Here is a 16,060-nt window from a genome sequence, read left to right as displayed (position 1 = left end):
TTCTTTGGACACTGTGTTGTTAAACCTCCAAACAAGCTTCAACGCCATAAATCACTCCTTCAGTGGCCTCCAACTGCTCTTAAATGCTAGTAAAACTAAATGCATGCTCTTCAACCGATCGCTGCCCGCACCCGCCCGCCCGACTAGCATCACTACTCTGGACGGTTCTGACCTAGAATATGGACAACTATAAATACCTAGGTGTCTGGCTAGACTGTAAACTCTCCTTCCAGACTCACATTAAGCATCTCCAATCCAAAGTTAAATCTAGAATCGGCTTCCTATTTCACAACAAAGCCTCCTTCACTCATGCTGCCAAACTTACCCTTGTAAAACTGACCATCCTACCGATCCTCGACTTCGGCGATGTCATTTACAAAATAGCCTCCAACACTCGACTCAGCAAATTGGATGCAGTCTATCACAGTGCCATCTGTTTTGTCACCAAAGCCCCATATACTACCCATCACTGCGACCCGTATGCTCTCGTTGGCTGGTCCTCGCTACATATTCGTCGCCAAACCCACTGGCTCCAGGTCATCTATAAGTCTTTGCTAGGTAAAGCTCCACCTTATCTCAGCTCACTGGTCAACATAGCAACACCCACCCGTAGCACGAGCTCCAGCAGGTATATTTCACTGGTCATCCCCAAAGCCAACACCTCCTTTGGCCGCCTTTCCTTCCAATTCTCTGCTGCCAATGACTGGAACGAATTGCAAAAATCACTGAAGTTGGAGACTTATATCTCCCTCACTAGCTTTAAGCGTCAGCTGTCAGAGCAGCTTACCGATCGCTGCAGCTGTACACAGCCCGTCTGTAAATAGCCAGTCCAACCAACTACCTATTTCATCCCCATATTGATATTTATCTTCTTGATCTTTGCACCCCAGTATCTCTACTTGCACATCATCTGCACATCTATCACTCCAGTGTTAATGCTAAATTGTAATTATTTCACCTCTATGGCCTATTTATTCCCTTACCTCCCTAAGCTTACTACATTTGCACACACTGTACATAGATTTTTCTATTGTGTTATTGACTGTACATTTCTTTATCTCATGTGTAACTCTGTGTTGTTGTTTTTGTCGCACTGCTTGCTTTATCTTGGCCAGGTCGCAGTTGTAAATGAGAACTTGTTCTCAACTGGCCTACCTGGTTAAATAAAGGTGAAATAAAATAAATAAAAATAAATAGCGTGGCATTCTGGCAAATTTGAGAAAACCAATTTTGTATTGGAGTTGTGCCTGTTGTTTTTGTTTACATGTGTATCTGCCCTCTCATTGGCTAGAATGTTCTCACCTGATCCCACCTCCTCCTGTCTGCCTTCTGCTTTTGCGGACATTCATTCCCATTTTTCAGCGTTCACTCCACTATCTTGTCAGTTTACAATCTTTTTTTATGATAATTTTGACGTGGAGGTTCCGAGTTTCTGACTTGTCCTGAATGCACCATCAATCCCTCTTTTTACATGCAGAGGAAAACCATATCCCAGGTATTTTACACTGAACAAAAATATAAACGCAGCATGCAACAATTTCAAAGATTTTACTGAGTTACAGTTCATATAAGTAAATCCGTTAATTGAAATAGATAAATTAAGCCCTTACCTATGGATGACTAGGAATACAGACATGCATCTGTTGGTCACAGATACCTTTAAAAAATGGTAGGGGCGTGGATCAGAAAACCAGTCAGTATCTGGTGTGACCACCATTTGCCTCATGCAGCACAACACATCTTCGCATAGAGTTGATCAGGCTGTTGATTTTGGCCTGTGGAATGTTGTCCCACTCCTCTTCAATGGCTGTGCGAAGTTGCAGGATATTGGCTAGAACTGGAATGCGCTGTCCTACATGTTGATCCAGAGCATCCCAAACATGCTCAATTGGTGACATGTCTGGTGAGTATGCAGGCAATGGAAGAACTGTGACATTTTCATCTTCCAGGAATTATCATGCTGAAACATGAGGTGATGGCGGCAGATGAATGGCACGTCAGTGGGCCTCAGAATCTCGTCACAGTAGCTCTGTGCATTCAAATTGCAAAATGTTCGTAGCTTATACCTGCCCGTACCATAACCCCACCGCCACCACGGGGCACTCTGTTCAGCAAACCACTCACCCACACGACGCCATACACACTGTCTGCCATTTGCCCGGTACAGTTGAAACTGAGATTAATCTGTGAAGAGCACACTTCTCCAGCATGTCAGTGGCCATTGAAGGTGAGCATTTACCCACAGAAGTCGGTTATGATGCCAAACTTGTAGTCAGCTTAAAACCCTGGTGAGGACGACGAGCATGCAGATGAGCTTCCCTGAGAGGGTTTCTGGCAGTTTGTGCAGAAATTCTTCGGTTGTGCAAACCCAGCTTCGTCAGCTGTCCGGGTGGCTGGTCTCAGATGATCCCGCAGGTGAAGAAGCACGATGTGGAGGTCCTGGGCAGGCGTGGTTACATGTGGTCTGCGGTTGTGAGGCCGATTTGGACATACTGCCAAATTCTCTAAAACGACATTGGAAGCGACTTATGGTAGAGAAATTAACATTCAATTCTCTGGCAACAGCTCTGGTGGAAATTCCTGCAGTCAGCATGCCAACTGCACGCTCCCTCAAAACGTGAGACGTCTGTGGCATTGTGCAATAAAACTGCAAAACTGCACATTTTAGAGTGACCTTTATTGTCCCCAGCACAAGGCGCTCCTGTGTAATGATCATGCTGTTTAATCAGTTTTTGATACGTCACACATGTCAAGTGGATGGATTATCCTGGAAATGCTCACCAACAGTGATGTAAACAAATGTGTGCACAACATTATTGAGAAATAAGCTTTTTGTGCGTATAGAATATTTCTGGTATCTTTTATTTCAACTCATGAAACATGGGCCTTACATGTTACAACCTTACATGTTGTGTTTATATTTTTGTTCAGTGTACAATGTATATGATATACAGCTGGAACCCACAAATAATCATTAATATATGGTCACAGTTAGGGTGACATGGTTGGGGCCAATTCCATTTTAATTTAGTAGGCAAAACAAAAATCTCATTCAAGAATTAAAAAGTGCCATTTCTTTTTCAAGAGGATTTTCCAATTCTTGAATTCACCTTCCGACCATACTTCCCTCCCTTGGTGGAGTGTACTGTTCAGAAACTGACATGAAAGCTCAGTCACTACAAAAACAACACATTTTGTTAAAAAGGTAATTCTTTGATTTGGGGTGGCATTTAAGTATTGCATTTTGTAACAAATTAACTTAATTTTTGTAGATTTGTATTTCATTGATATGTATTTGGGTACATCTTCCCATTATAAACAAACTAATATGGTAGCTTAATAACTTTTTAATACATTTGGACTATTATGATAACATTGTGCCACCAGTAGGAGCAGTAACACCAATGCCAACTTTTAGGTAATTGAGGATTTTCATAAAATGGAGGCCACAGAAACGCAAATCTATGGTCAATAACCCTTTAACAATAATTTACAAAAGTCATATGATTAATAATTTTTCACAATGCAACACCAATGACACTTTATTTAAACACAAAATTCTCAATCCTCACATTTATGACATAGTAAAAGGGTTTGATTAACTAATCCTTTCCTTTAATATAGGCCCCTCCCCAATAACAGTTTTTCACTGAAGAGAATTCTCAAGGTCCTTTGTAATGAGTGATTTTCAAGGCGGTAACACCAATGACTTAAAACATACTTGTAAAAAATTCTAATAATCAAGATCCATTACTCAAAACTCAAACTGATGCAGTCATAAGATACTGTATGTCATTATATGACATCAGTCCATTACAGGCTAAATGGTTAAAATGAGATTAAAAAAGTCATGTGACAGATATCAAAAGCATACGTTTGTACATGGTGTGGATAACAAGTTACAACCTTAACTAACCTAAAAAGTAAAACTAATGGCTAAACCCATCAAATGTCCTGGTCAACCAAGTGATATTGGGTGAGTTGAATAGGCAGATATTTTGATATGCTACTACTGTAGGCCTACTGGCATACAATAACCCAGCAGGTGGCACTCATGATCCGTGCAGACCTTTAACCTGTTCTGTGTTGTCCACCATGCCTCCTTACTCTCAGCTTAGCCTCAGTTCCTGCATCTTCATATTCAGTTTGCGGTTTGTGAGATCTTGGATTGCCCCTCTCAGCGGATGTGAGCCATCTCCTCCAGAAAGGGAGTCTTCATGCAGCCAGTGCAAAGCTGGTCCATCCACAGGGGCGCCTCGTGCTGCAGGGGGGTGCGACGAGGGTAAAAGGTGTAGGAGAGGTCATAGTTCAGCAGACAGCTGATGGATGCCATGTAGACGTCAGAGAAGCGGCACAGGCGACGGGAGAAGTAGGTGGGGTTATGGCAGGTGCGGAAAATGCTACCAAAGTGAGGGTTGAACAGGTTCTTGGTCACAGCTCTGTGAGGGGGAAAATGAAAGAAAGGGTCGAAGGAAGTTCATAGGTCTGTACGAAGCTTGTTAAGTCACAATTACACTGAATCCTTTAGGTCTGACTTGCTGTCCGACGGTCTTGAAAAATTAAATATTTATTTAGAATATTATGACATACACTACATGACCAAAAGTATGTGGACACCTGCTCGTCGAATATCTCATTCCAAAATCATGGGCATTAATATGGAGTTGGTCCCCCCTTTGTTGCTATAACAATGGTGACGAGTTTTACACCACTCCAGCTGACGCTTGGCATTGCGCATGGTGATCTTAGGCTTGTGTGCGGCTGCTCGGCCATGGAGTCCAATTTATGAAGCTCTCGATGAACAGTTCTTGTGCTGATGTTGCTTCCAGAGGCAGTTTGGAACTCGGTAGTGAGTGTTGCAACCGAGGACAGACAATTTTCTTGCGCGCTACAGCACTCGGTGTTCCCGTTCTGTGAGCTTGTGTGGCCTACCACTTCACAGCTGAGCCGTTGTCGCTCCTAGACGTTTCCACTTCACAATAACAGCACTTACAGTTGACCAGGGCAGCTCTAGCAGGGCAGAAATTTGATGAACTGACTTGTTGAAAGGTGGCATCCTGTGATGGTGTGCCACATTGAAAGTCACTGAGATCTTCAGTAAGGCCATTCTACTGCCACTGTTCTATGGAGTTTGCATGGCTGTGTGCTCGATTTTAATACACCTGTCAGCAACAGGTGTGGCTGAAATAGCCGAAAGCACTAATTTCAAGGGGTGTCCACATACTTTTGTATATTTAGTGTATAATATCTACTAACACTAGACTCACCGAAGCTCTTCTCTCTCCTTCAGCCAATCCTGCAGAACTTTCTTTGACTCTGGATCTCGATGCATCTGCACAAGTGCAATAAAAATGTTTTTACTTGAACACTTTCATCTTAACATAAAAAACATGGCATGGCTGATGGGTAAAAAAAATATCATAATAATAGCTTGTAAAAGTAGTGCTTATTGTGGGGGTACAATTGATTGGGACCAGAGTATGTGCAGCGGAGCTTGAGCGGAGCATGACCAATTTGACTGGAGCACTGAGCGAGATTCCCAAAGGCTGGAGCCCGCTCCAATTTCGCTCCAGTAGCGCTCACTTCACAAGCTCAGGGCATGCCTGGCCCAGCATGCATTTGTAGTCTACTTGAGTGCTACTATAGCCCCTTTCTTTAACTACTGTTATGGAGTTCACAAAATATTTGAATAAAGAAACTGATAAAACACAGTTGCAAAATCAAAATGACTTACAAAGATGAGGACCAAGAGAGGGAGTGCGGTGATGTAGTGTCCACAACTAAAGAATCATTGTGGAATCTGAAAAGAGGCGTATCCATGATGGTATACTTCATGTACATGCTAAAAGAAAGGAACGAGGTGGGTAGATAACTAAGTGTGTCACTGTAGCAAAAGTATTTATAAAAAAGTTAAAAATCAGACCTCTTAAAAGTTTAGTTCATTTTTGTTCTATTATCTATACAATAGGCCATAATTGATTTTGGCCAATAGGCCTGGCATATTCCCACTTTTAAGGAGCTTTCTGGTTATTTTGCCTAAAAACCTTTAGGCCTACATATCTTACCTATAGAAAAAAACAACTCTGCATCTCTGCCCAGCCTGACCAGAGTGGCCAAAAGGGTGTTTAGCATCCCCAGTGGCTCTGCAAGCTCAGAGAGGATATTCTCCACTGCTGGCCTGTTTCTAAAAATGAATTCAAAAGGCACAGTAGACTGAGCCTAATAAGGCATTTTTCATTTAATTCTAAGTCACAGCCTATATGCTCAATTTATAGACTATAATGATACAATGAAATGTTGTTTAAATGCTGAGCGCTTTATGTCCCTACCAGCCTATTCTGTCACACTTGCAAATGCTTCACAATGTATTCCTTTGTAGGCTATAGCCTTGAAATAATACAGCATAAATAATTCATGTTCGTTCCTTCTTAGGCTCCCTGTCTGGCTCCTGACCTATTTAGAGTGTTTAAATGTTGTATAATATTTCATGTAGCCTATTTGAAATGAGCGCTTCTTACATTACCCTTTTCATGTTTATTAAAATACTTTTCATTCATATCATATGATTTGGTTTTAATACTTCAAAACCATATGGTAGGTCTAGGCAGTCACAAAAATAGATGGGTGTTGGTTAAATTGTGATTTTAATGAATGGAGCGAATTTTGAGCAGCATTTTTTCCCCCACTGTGAGTGTGGAGCGGTGCTGCTCCATGAGCGATGAGTGGGATTTCCGACCGCTCAACTCCACTCACATACTCTGATTGGCACTACATTCCATATAGGCAAGAGACCCATCATGGTAAATGCAACATTGCTTTGACCTCACAGTTTGCCGATTTCTATGTTGTAGAACACCCTATAGCTCTATAAGTGTACCTGCATGCGTTCCAGTAGACCGGTGAGTGCCTGCAGCCAGGTGAGGCCCTGGGCATACTGCTCCGTGTTCACAACCCTGGTCTCCACCTCCAGCTCCGGTACTATGGCTCCCGTCCGCCAGCCGTGACGCAGCATTAGGTCCTGCAGAAGAGCATGAGTAGTCAGCCCAGTACAATGACTAGCCACAACATTACACAGGTTATTACAGTAAGCACAATGTGAGACACACAGTCCTTAAAACAAAGTAAATGTCTGTTCGCAATTTCCTGTGTTGAGAAATCACATCCACACTGCCTGCATCAGTCACCAAAATATTTAGACATGCAGTACCAGTCAAAAGTTTAGACACACCTACTCATTCAAAGGTTTTTTCTTAATTTTTTATCATTTTCTAAATTGTACATTTTACTTTTTTTTATTATTTTTTTTATTTTTAACATTTTAGTCATTTAGCAGACACTCTTATCCAGAGCGACTTACAGTAGTGAATGCATACATTTCATACTTTTTTTTGTGTGTGTACTGGTCCCCCGTGGGAATCGAACCCACAAACCTGGCGTTGCATACACCATGCTGGCGTTGCAAACACCATGCTCTACCAACTGAGCCACAGGGAAGTAGAATAGTGAAGACATCAAAACTATGAAATATCACATATGGAATCATGTAGTAATCAAAAAAGTGTTACATTTTTCTATTTCAGATTCTTCAAAGCAGCCACCCTTTGCCTTGATGACAGCTTTGAAAACTCTTGGCATTCTTTCAATCACCTAGAATGCTTTCCCAACCGTCTTGAAGGAGTTCCCACATATGCTGAGCACTTGTTGGCTGCTTTTCCTTCACTCTGCAGTCCAACTCATCCCAAACCATCTCAATTGGGTTGAGGTCAGAGGATTGTGGAGGCCAGGTCATCTGATGCAGCACTCCACTTTCCTTCTTGGTCAAATAGCCGTTACACAGCCTGGAGGTGTGTTGGGTCATTGTCCTGTTGAAAACAAATGATAGGCCAAAACCAGATGGGATGAAGTATCGCTGCAGAATGCTGTGGTAGCCATGCTGGTTGTGTGCCTTGAATTCTAAATAAATCACAGTGTCACCAGCAAAGCACCACCACACCTCCATGCTTGACGGTGGGAACCACACATGCAGAGATCATCCGTTCATCTACTCTGTATCTCACAAAGACACGGTGGTTGGAACCAAAAATCTCAAATTTGGACTCATCAGACCAAACCAGACAAATTTCCACTGGTCGAATGTCCATTGCTCGTGTTTCTTGGCCCAAGCAAGTCTCTTCTTCTTATTGGTGTCCTTTAGTAGTAGTTTCTTTGCAGCAATTCGACCATGAAGGCCTGATTCACTTAGTCCCCTCTGAACAGTTGATGTTGAGATGTGTCTGTTACTTGAACTCTGTGAAGTATTTATTTGGGCTAACATTTCTGAGACTGGTAACTCTAATGAACTACCTCTCTGCAGCAGAGGTAACTCTGGGTCTTCCTTTCCTGTGGCGGTCCTCATGAGAGCCAGTTTCATCATAGCGCTTGATGGTTTTTGCGCCTGCACTTGAAGAAACCTTACAAGTTCTTGAAATGTTCCGGATTGACTGACCTTCATGTCTTAAAGTAATGATTGACTGTCGTTTCTCTTTGCTTATTTGAGCTGTTCTTGCCATAATATGGACTTGGTCTTTTACCAAATAGGGCCATCTTCTGTATACCACCCCTACCTTGTAAAAACACAACTGATTGGCTCAAAGGCATTAAGGAAAGAAATTCCACAAACTAACTTTTAACAAGGCACATCAGGTGACTACCTCATGAAGCTGGTTGAGAGAATGCCAAGAGTGTGCAAAGCTGTCAAGGCAAAGGGTGGCTACTTATAATTAATATATTAACATATTTTAATTTGTTTAACACTTTTTTGGTTAATACATGATTCTATATGTGTTATTTCATAGTTTTGATGTCTTCAATATTATTCTACAATGTAGAAAATAGCAAAAATAAAGAAAAACCCTGGAATGAGTCGATGTGTCCAAACTTGTGACTGGTACTGTAAATATAGTATGACTCACTGCCAAGTCACTGTACAGATGATCTCCAAAGTACAGCACCTTGGATCCTCTCCATCCTGTGAGCCTGAGAAAGTCAAACAGGTTGCCCTACAACAAGGAGACAGCGTAATGAATGTCACAAGGAATTATTATTAAGTTAAATCAGGCAATGGTTGAAGTTAACAGAGGAGGAAATATGGCAAACAAAGGACCGTGGATTGGTAAAACTACAACATGACTAATGACAGTAATTATGTGGTCATGGATGTGGTCTTCCATCAAATTCTGCTGAGGCCTTAGCAACAGACAATTATTGGCCTTGAGGGTCAGTCTGGCAATGATATTGGCAGTGTTCTTAGAGGAAAAGTACTGCATGGTTAACATGTCCAACTGTGAGGCAACAATACATGTCATTTCATCAAAATAGTATCCATTTATCACCAAGCCTGATCGATTGTCCCCAAATCTTATCCAGATAACAGAGAACGAGGTGGCCTCATGCTTGTCACATATTAAGCCACAGAAAGCACCGGGCCCAGATGGACTACGGGGCAAAGTACTGAAGGTCTGCGCCGACCAGCTCAAGGGAGTCTTCACACGACTGTTTCAACTCCTTCTGAGCACCTCTACAGTGCAAAACTCCTGGAAGGTGTCGAACATTGTACCAGAGGCCAAATCACAAATGACTTTCGCCTCTTCTGGCCCAATGCATGGAAAGGGTTGTTAGTAAACACCTTACCCTGTCCATAGCAGATCAACTGGACCCATTACAGTTTGCCTATTAGTCACAGAGGGGACTGAGGATGCTATCCTGACCTTGGTGAACATGGTGGCTTGTCACCTTCAACATGTTATTTATTGATTTTAGTTCAGCTTTCAATACAATGCAAATACACATACTGCTGAAACGACTACTGGACCTGAATGTCAACGGAGGTCTCGCAGGTTGGATCAAGGACTTTTAACTGACCGCCCACAGAGGGTCCACATGAATGGGGCCCTTTCTGATGAATTGACACTGAACACAGGGGCACCCCAGGGGTGTGTCCTTTCACTGTTGTTGTTCTCGATCTACACTAACGACATGAAGATCCAACGAAACAATGTGAGCCAATGTGAGCCTTTCAAGTATGCGGATGACATGGCTCTAGTAGGACTCTCTTTTTTAAAGATGCTACGTCAGATGGGTAAAACTATTTTAAACAGACCAACAACCTTCAAGAATGGTGCCGGTCAAGTGCCCTCCACATCAATGTGAAACAGACAAATGAGCTGATCATCAATGGCAACAACTTGCCAATGTCCCAACCACTCTCTCTGAACGACCAACCAGTGGAGGTGGATGAGTGTTTTAAATACCTAGGGACACAAATTGATAACAAGCTGAGTTTTACAGAGAACGCAGACTACTTGTTTTAAAGCAAGCCAGCGCCTGTTTTTAATCATGAAATTGAAGGGGTTTGGGGTCAGCCAAGATGCTCTGGAGAGGGCGTATAGCAGCTTGGTGGAGAGCATCCTCACGTTCAATATGACAGTCTGGTATGGTAATCTGAGAGTGAGGAGCAAAAGCAAACTGACCAGAATAGTAAACACAGCCAGCAAAGTAATTGGTCGACCACAGGCACATTTGAGCAGTCAACCATAAAGAAGGCACTGGCTGTCGTTGGCAACCCCTCCCACCCTCAGTTCGAGAGACATCCCTCTGGCCGTCGCTTCAGAATGCCCATGGCCAAGAAGAACGTGTTCAAACATGAATTCATTCCTTGTGCTGTTGGACTACTAAATGCAACATAAATGTGATCCGTATATGTACTTACCTATCCAGTGCAGTTGGGACAGCAGTCAGTTGTGAACGTATCAATGTCCTATGTTTTTAGTATGATCAACTGACTGGTTTAAGTGTGTATGATGTGAGAATGTATGTGATCCTTTTAATGGAAGGTGATGTCCATCCTGGATGGACAATAAAGTTTTAGTCTATTCTATTCTGACCTAAATTCAAGAACAAGACTAACATCTTTGCACAGGCTTCAAAGGCCAACTTTGTAATACCAGCCTAACTTAGACTTTGGACATTTGATTCAGGTTGATTAAAGAGTTAACTTAACATGCCAGTCCAATCATGCGACATTCACTTCCCACAATAAAAGGAGCAAATGCGGTTTTGACATTGTGGTAATTTGTGAGATTCACAATCTGTTACGCAAGTAGTCAATGCTGGTAAATCCTGCAACTGAGTTGGTCATATATTTTCCAAGTTGGAAAAGACAGTACCAGCCAACGTGCCACTTTAGCTCCATATACTGTATACAGTAATACTGCTGGTTAATGTCTACGCTCTTACCTGTTTGTAGACCTGGCCCTTATCCAAGCTCTTGATCTTGTCCCACTGAAGGTCCCCGTTGCTATCCAAACGTCTGAAAGGTCTGCAAGTGGCAAATATGGTCACAGAATGACCTGAACAGTATGCATTTTCTGTGAATTTATGTGAAGACCAAAGTTGCGGAATTTGGACACGTCTTGATTGGGAATATAAAGATATGCAGAGTACCAGACTTACTTGCCACAGCTGTTGAAGAAGTGTGGTTTGTCAGCTTGAACAATGACAATGTCAAACAAGTCCCTCCAGTCCTTTCCTACCATGTATTTCATCCCTTTGTCTCTAAATAATGAAGAAAAAAAGCTGGTTAGTCAACAACCACGAAAGGTACAGATAATGTGCAGAGCTGAAAGTGCCCAGAGACCAAATCAATAACCTGCATGTATATCTCTGATTAACTCAGTTAGTTTGGTGGATGGTGGCACTCACACAAAGCTAAATGGGCTGTTGGTTATAAGGAAGAGCTTCTTGCCATGGCTTGCCAGACGGTGTAGAACTGCATATGTCTCATCTCCTCTGAGGATATATTTCTCTGTGGGAGGGAGATGAGAAGAGGGGGGTCAATTCTGACTGGAATATCCCCTGACTTCAAGCAGACTGAGCTTCCCTAGAGCATTTCGAAAGTATGTAAATATTCCACTTCCATCAGAATGTATTGTTCCTTGGAAGAAACTGGCAGATTTTCCCATTTGGAAACAGTCCTGTAGCATTTAAGCAAAAGATGAAGGCATTTAAAGTAATTTTCTCGAGACTGTGAGAGAGCAGAGTATAAAGAGATAGATATGTCCTAAAATGTTCTTCTCTCAATTCCTGCCAAACCTGAACTCCGTAAACACATATTTAAACAAAAACTAGGGATTAAGATTATAAATTGTTAAGTGTACTGTCATTTTTATATTCACTTAAAAGTATGGTAATATTTTTGCAATTTAATGTATGTTAGTAACATTTTATAAATGATCTTGACTTCCACTTAGCCATGGTTTTCTGGCCTAAATAAAATATGCTTTTTTACCTAAATCATAACCCGAAAACTATTATCTTCAGGGCTGTTAAATTGCTACACTGTTTAGGTTTTCAAATACAGAGAATGAAGAGTGAATCAAGACCACAATGCTTTTTATATAGGGGATTTTTGCACTGTTCAGTTTGAGAGAACCTGCAAACTGGGTGTGGGTGACATAGGAAGCATCCGATACAAACATATTTGAGATTTATGTCTAGAAGCAAATATTTTAAAAACATAATAGTATATCTCACCCAAGTCTTGCATTATCCACTTGTACATGTAGCCTTTGATATGCACCATTCCAATGGCATCCTGTGGAAAATAAACACAGTGGATAAGCAGTTGAGCTGACTGTTTTCTTTCACTGAGTATTCTTATATACAGTCGTCTTGCTCAAGGTTTAAATACATCCTTGTCTCGACTTCTGTATTTACACTTCTGATGGCTTTCTACACCTATCTAACAGGAAATTTAACCAGACACGTTTTTTCAACATGGTTCTCTTCTCTCTCTTGGGAGAGAACATTCATTGAATGTTGCATAGTGTGCTATAAACAGCTAGCATCCCTAGAATCTTGCCACTCACATACTGTACTTCTGTAACTGGTAAGTACAGTTTGTTCAGAACCAATCATAGACATTCTGAATCAGCAATTTTACAAAACAAGGCATGCATAGCCTTCTCAAACAAACCACAAAAAAGGAACCAAAGGGAGTGACATATATAGGGCAGGTAATCAAGGAGGTGATGGAGTCCAGGTGAGTGTCATAATGTGAGTAACGATGGTGACAGGTGTGCGCCATAACAAGCAACCTGGTGACCTAGACGCCGGAGAGCGAGCATACTTGACAGTACCCCCTCCCTGGTGCGTTCGGCTCCAGCCGCAGGACGCCAACCACAGGGACAATCCCGGGGATCAGGAGCGGACTGGTCACCTCCACCGAGGCGCAGAAACCTGACGAACCGGCTGAGGCGTGAGAGCCTGGCGATCCGGTCGAGGCGTGAGAGCCTGGCGATCCGGTCGAGGCGTGAGAGCCTGGCGATCCGGTCGAGGCGTGAGAGCCTGGCGATCCGGTCGAGGCGTGAGAGCCTGGCGATCCGGTCGAGGCGTGAGAGCCTGGCGATCCGGTCGAGGCGTGAGAGCCTGGCGATCCGGTCGAGGCGTGAGAGCCTGGCGATCCGGTCGAGGCGTGAGAGCCTGGCGATCCGGTCGAGGCGTGAGAGCCTGGCGATCCGGTCGAGGCGTGAGAGCCTGGCGATCCGGTCGAGGCGTGAGAGCCTGGCGATCCGGTCGAGGCGTGAGAGCCTGGCGATCCGGTCGAGGCGTGAGAGCCTGGCAAGCCGGTGGAGGCAGCGAAGCCTGGCGATCTGGCTGAGGCATGAAAGCCACTCTTATCCAGAGCAACTTACAAGAGCAAATACCGTAATTTCTGGACTATAAGCCGCAACTTTTTTCCCACGCTTTGAACCTTGACGCTTAAACAATGACGCGGCTAATATATGGATTTTTCCCGCTTTCAATTTTTTTTCCTCCAAAAAACACATTCTGTGACGTGCTCAGTTTTTTGGCGGCATGAAGCTTTCACTAGACCAATGAAATTGCCGAACGGGTTAAGGTCAAACAACTTTTTTGTTTACTGTTTAGATTAAATCGAGCGCTCTCAAACTTCCCATCATTCTGATTACGGTAGTCATTTTGTCACCCTCATCATGGCAAAGACACGGAGAAATGCATATGATGCAGCTTTCAAGTTGAAGGCGATTGATCTGGCTGTTGGAAAAGGAAATAGAGCTGCTGCACGGGAGCTTGGTCTTAATGAGTCGATGATAAGACGTTGCAAACAGCAGCGTGAGGAATTGACTCAGTGCAAAAAGACAAAGCTTACTGCTAATTTTTCATTTTTTGTTACAAGCCGTGTTTCGTTAAAGCCTATTTTTTTTTGTTACAAGCCGTGTTTCGTTAAAGCCTATTTATTTTTGTTACAAGCCGTGTTTCGTTAAAGCCTGTGTAAAGTTCATTTGTTTCAATGTACCGGTAGGCACCTGCGGCTTATACATTTACATTTGCATTTACATTTGAGTCATTTAGCAGACGCTCTTATCCAGAGCGACTTACAGTAGTGAATGCATACATTTCATTTCATGCATTTTTTTCTTTTTTCTTATAGACATGTACGGCTTATTTATGTTCAAAATAATATATATTTTTTTTAATTCAGTGGGTGCAGCTTATAGGTGCGCTCAATAGTCTGGAAATTACGGTAGTGTTAAGTGCCTCAAATCAAATCAAATGATATTGGTCACATATACATGGTCAGCAGATGTTATTGCGAGTGTAGCGAAATGCTTGTGCTTCTAGCTCCGACAGTGCAGTAATATCTAACAAGTAATCTAATAATTCCACAACAACTACCTAACACACACAAATCTAAGTAAAGGGATGGAATAAGAATATATACATAGAAATATATGGATGAGCGATGACCGAGCGGCATAGGCCAAGATGCAATAGATGGTATAAAATAAAGTATATACATGTGATATGAGTAATGTAAGATATGTAAACATTATTAAAGTGGCATTGTTTAAAGTGACTAGGGATCCATTTATTAAAGTGTCCAGTGATTGGATCTCAATGTAGGCAGCAGCCTCTCTGAGTTAGTGATTGCTGTTTAGCAGTGTGATGGCCTTGAGATAGAAGCTGGTTTTCAATCTCTCGGTCCCAGCTTTGATGCACCTGTACTGACCTCGCCTTCTGGATGGTAGCGGGGTGAACAGGCAGTGGTTCGGGTGGTTGTTGTCCTTGATGAGCATTTGGCCTTCCAGTGACATTGGGTACTGTAGGTGTCCTGGAGGGCAGGTAGTTTGCCCTCGGTGATGCCGACAGGATGCTCTCAATTGTGCATCTATAAAAGTTTGTGAGGGTTTTAGGTGACAAGCCACATTTCTTCAGCCTCCTGAGGTTGAAGAGACGCTGTTGAGCCTTCTTCACCACACTGTCTGTGTGGGTGGACCATTTCAGTTTGTTCGTGATGTGTACACTGAGGAACTTAAAACTTTCCTCCTTCTCCACTGCTGTTCTGTCAATGTGGATATGGGGAGCTCCCTCTGCTGTTTCCTGAAGTCCATGATCATCTCCTTTGTTTTGTTGACATTGAGTGAGAGGTTGTTTTCCTGACACCACACTCCCTCCCGAGTGCCCTCACCTCCTCCCTGTAGGCTGTCTCGTCATTGTTGGTAATCAAGCCCACTACTGTTGTGTCATCTGCAAACTTGATGATTGAGTTGGAGGCATGCATGGCTACGCAGTCATGGCTGAACAGGGAGTATAGGAGGGGGCTGAGCACACACCCTTGTGGGGACCTTGCTCAAGGGCACAGACAGATTTACCTAATCGGCTCTGGGATTTGAACCAGCAACATTTTGGTTACTGGCCCAACGCTCTTAACCACTAGGCTACCTTCCGGCCCAAATCATCTTATCAAGTCACTGGCGAGTGGCAAAGTGCTTCGGTGCCGTAACAGCTTCCCTAAATTTTGCAAATGTCAGTTTTAGAAGATAATGACTTAATGACCAAAATGTTGCTATATACACTAGACTAATATTGATGCAACATTGGCCATTTTCAACCAGAGAAGTTGGTTTTTGAGTTCAACTGCCCGTTAAACGGAATGAGAAGATCAAATAGTATGCATCTTTTTCATTAAGGGGGAATGAAAGAACTTTTGGCTCACTGACCG

At 42.8% G+C, this 16,060-nt stretch overlaps 1 protein-coding gene across 2 annotated transcripts in view; it reads right to left on the bottom strand.

Moving 5' to 3' along the window:
- Positions 1–3,526: 3,526 nt before the first annotated feature.
- nt5dc2 (5'-nucleotidase domain containing 2) overlaps positions 3,527–16,060 on the bottom strand; it is a 42,193-nt gene continuing 29,659 nt past the window's right edge. The window contains exons 7-15 of one of the 2 annotated variants that reach the window (XR_006758546.2): positions 12,571–12,631; positions 11,740–11,842; positions 11,491–11,592; positions 11,275–11,356; positions 8,952–9,038; positions 6,878–7,018; positions 5,735–5,842; positions 5,268–5,332; positions 4,423–4,439 (exon numbers count right to left, since the gene is read on the bottom strand). Coding sequence is in view for 1 of the 2 variants with exons in the window: in XM_014135284.3 (XP_013990759.2) it covers positions 4,178–4,439; positions 5,268–5,332; positions 6,878–7,018; positions 8,952–9,038; positions 11,275–11,356; positions 11,491–11,592; positions 11,740–11,842; positions 12,571–12,631 (903 nt within the window). In the remaining variant the exon portion in view is untranslated. Of the gene's footprint in view, positions 4,440–5,267; positions 5,333–5,734; positions 5,843–6,877; positions 7,019–8,951; positions 9,039–11,274; positions 11,357–11,490; positions 11,593–11,739; positions 11,843–12,570; positions 12,632–16,060 lie in introns of both variants that reach the window. The other variant, XM_014135284.3, reaches the window with a different exon arrangement.

Source organism: Salmo salar, chromosome 13 (genome assembly GCF_965601325.2).
Source record: "Salmo salar chromosome 13, fSalSal1, whole genome shotgun sequence".
Classification (NCBI taxonomy): Eukaryota; Metazoa; Chordata; class Actinopteri; order Salmoniformes; family Salmonidae; genus Salmo; species Salmo salar.
This window is presented reverse-complemented; position numbering and strand designations above follow the sequence as displayed.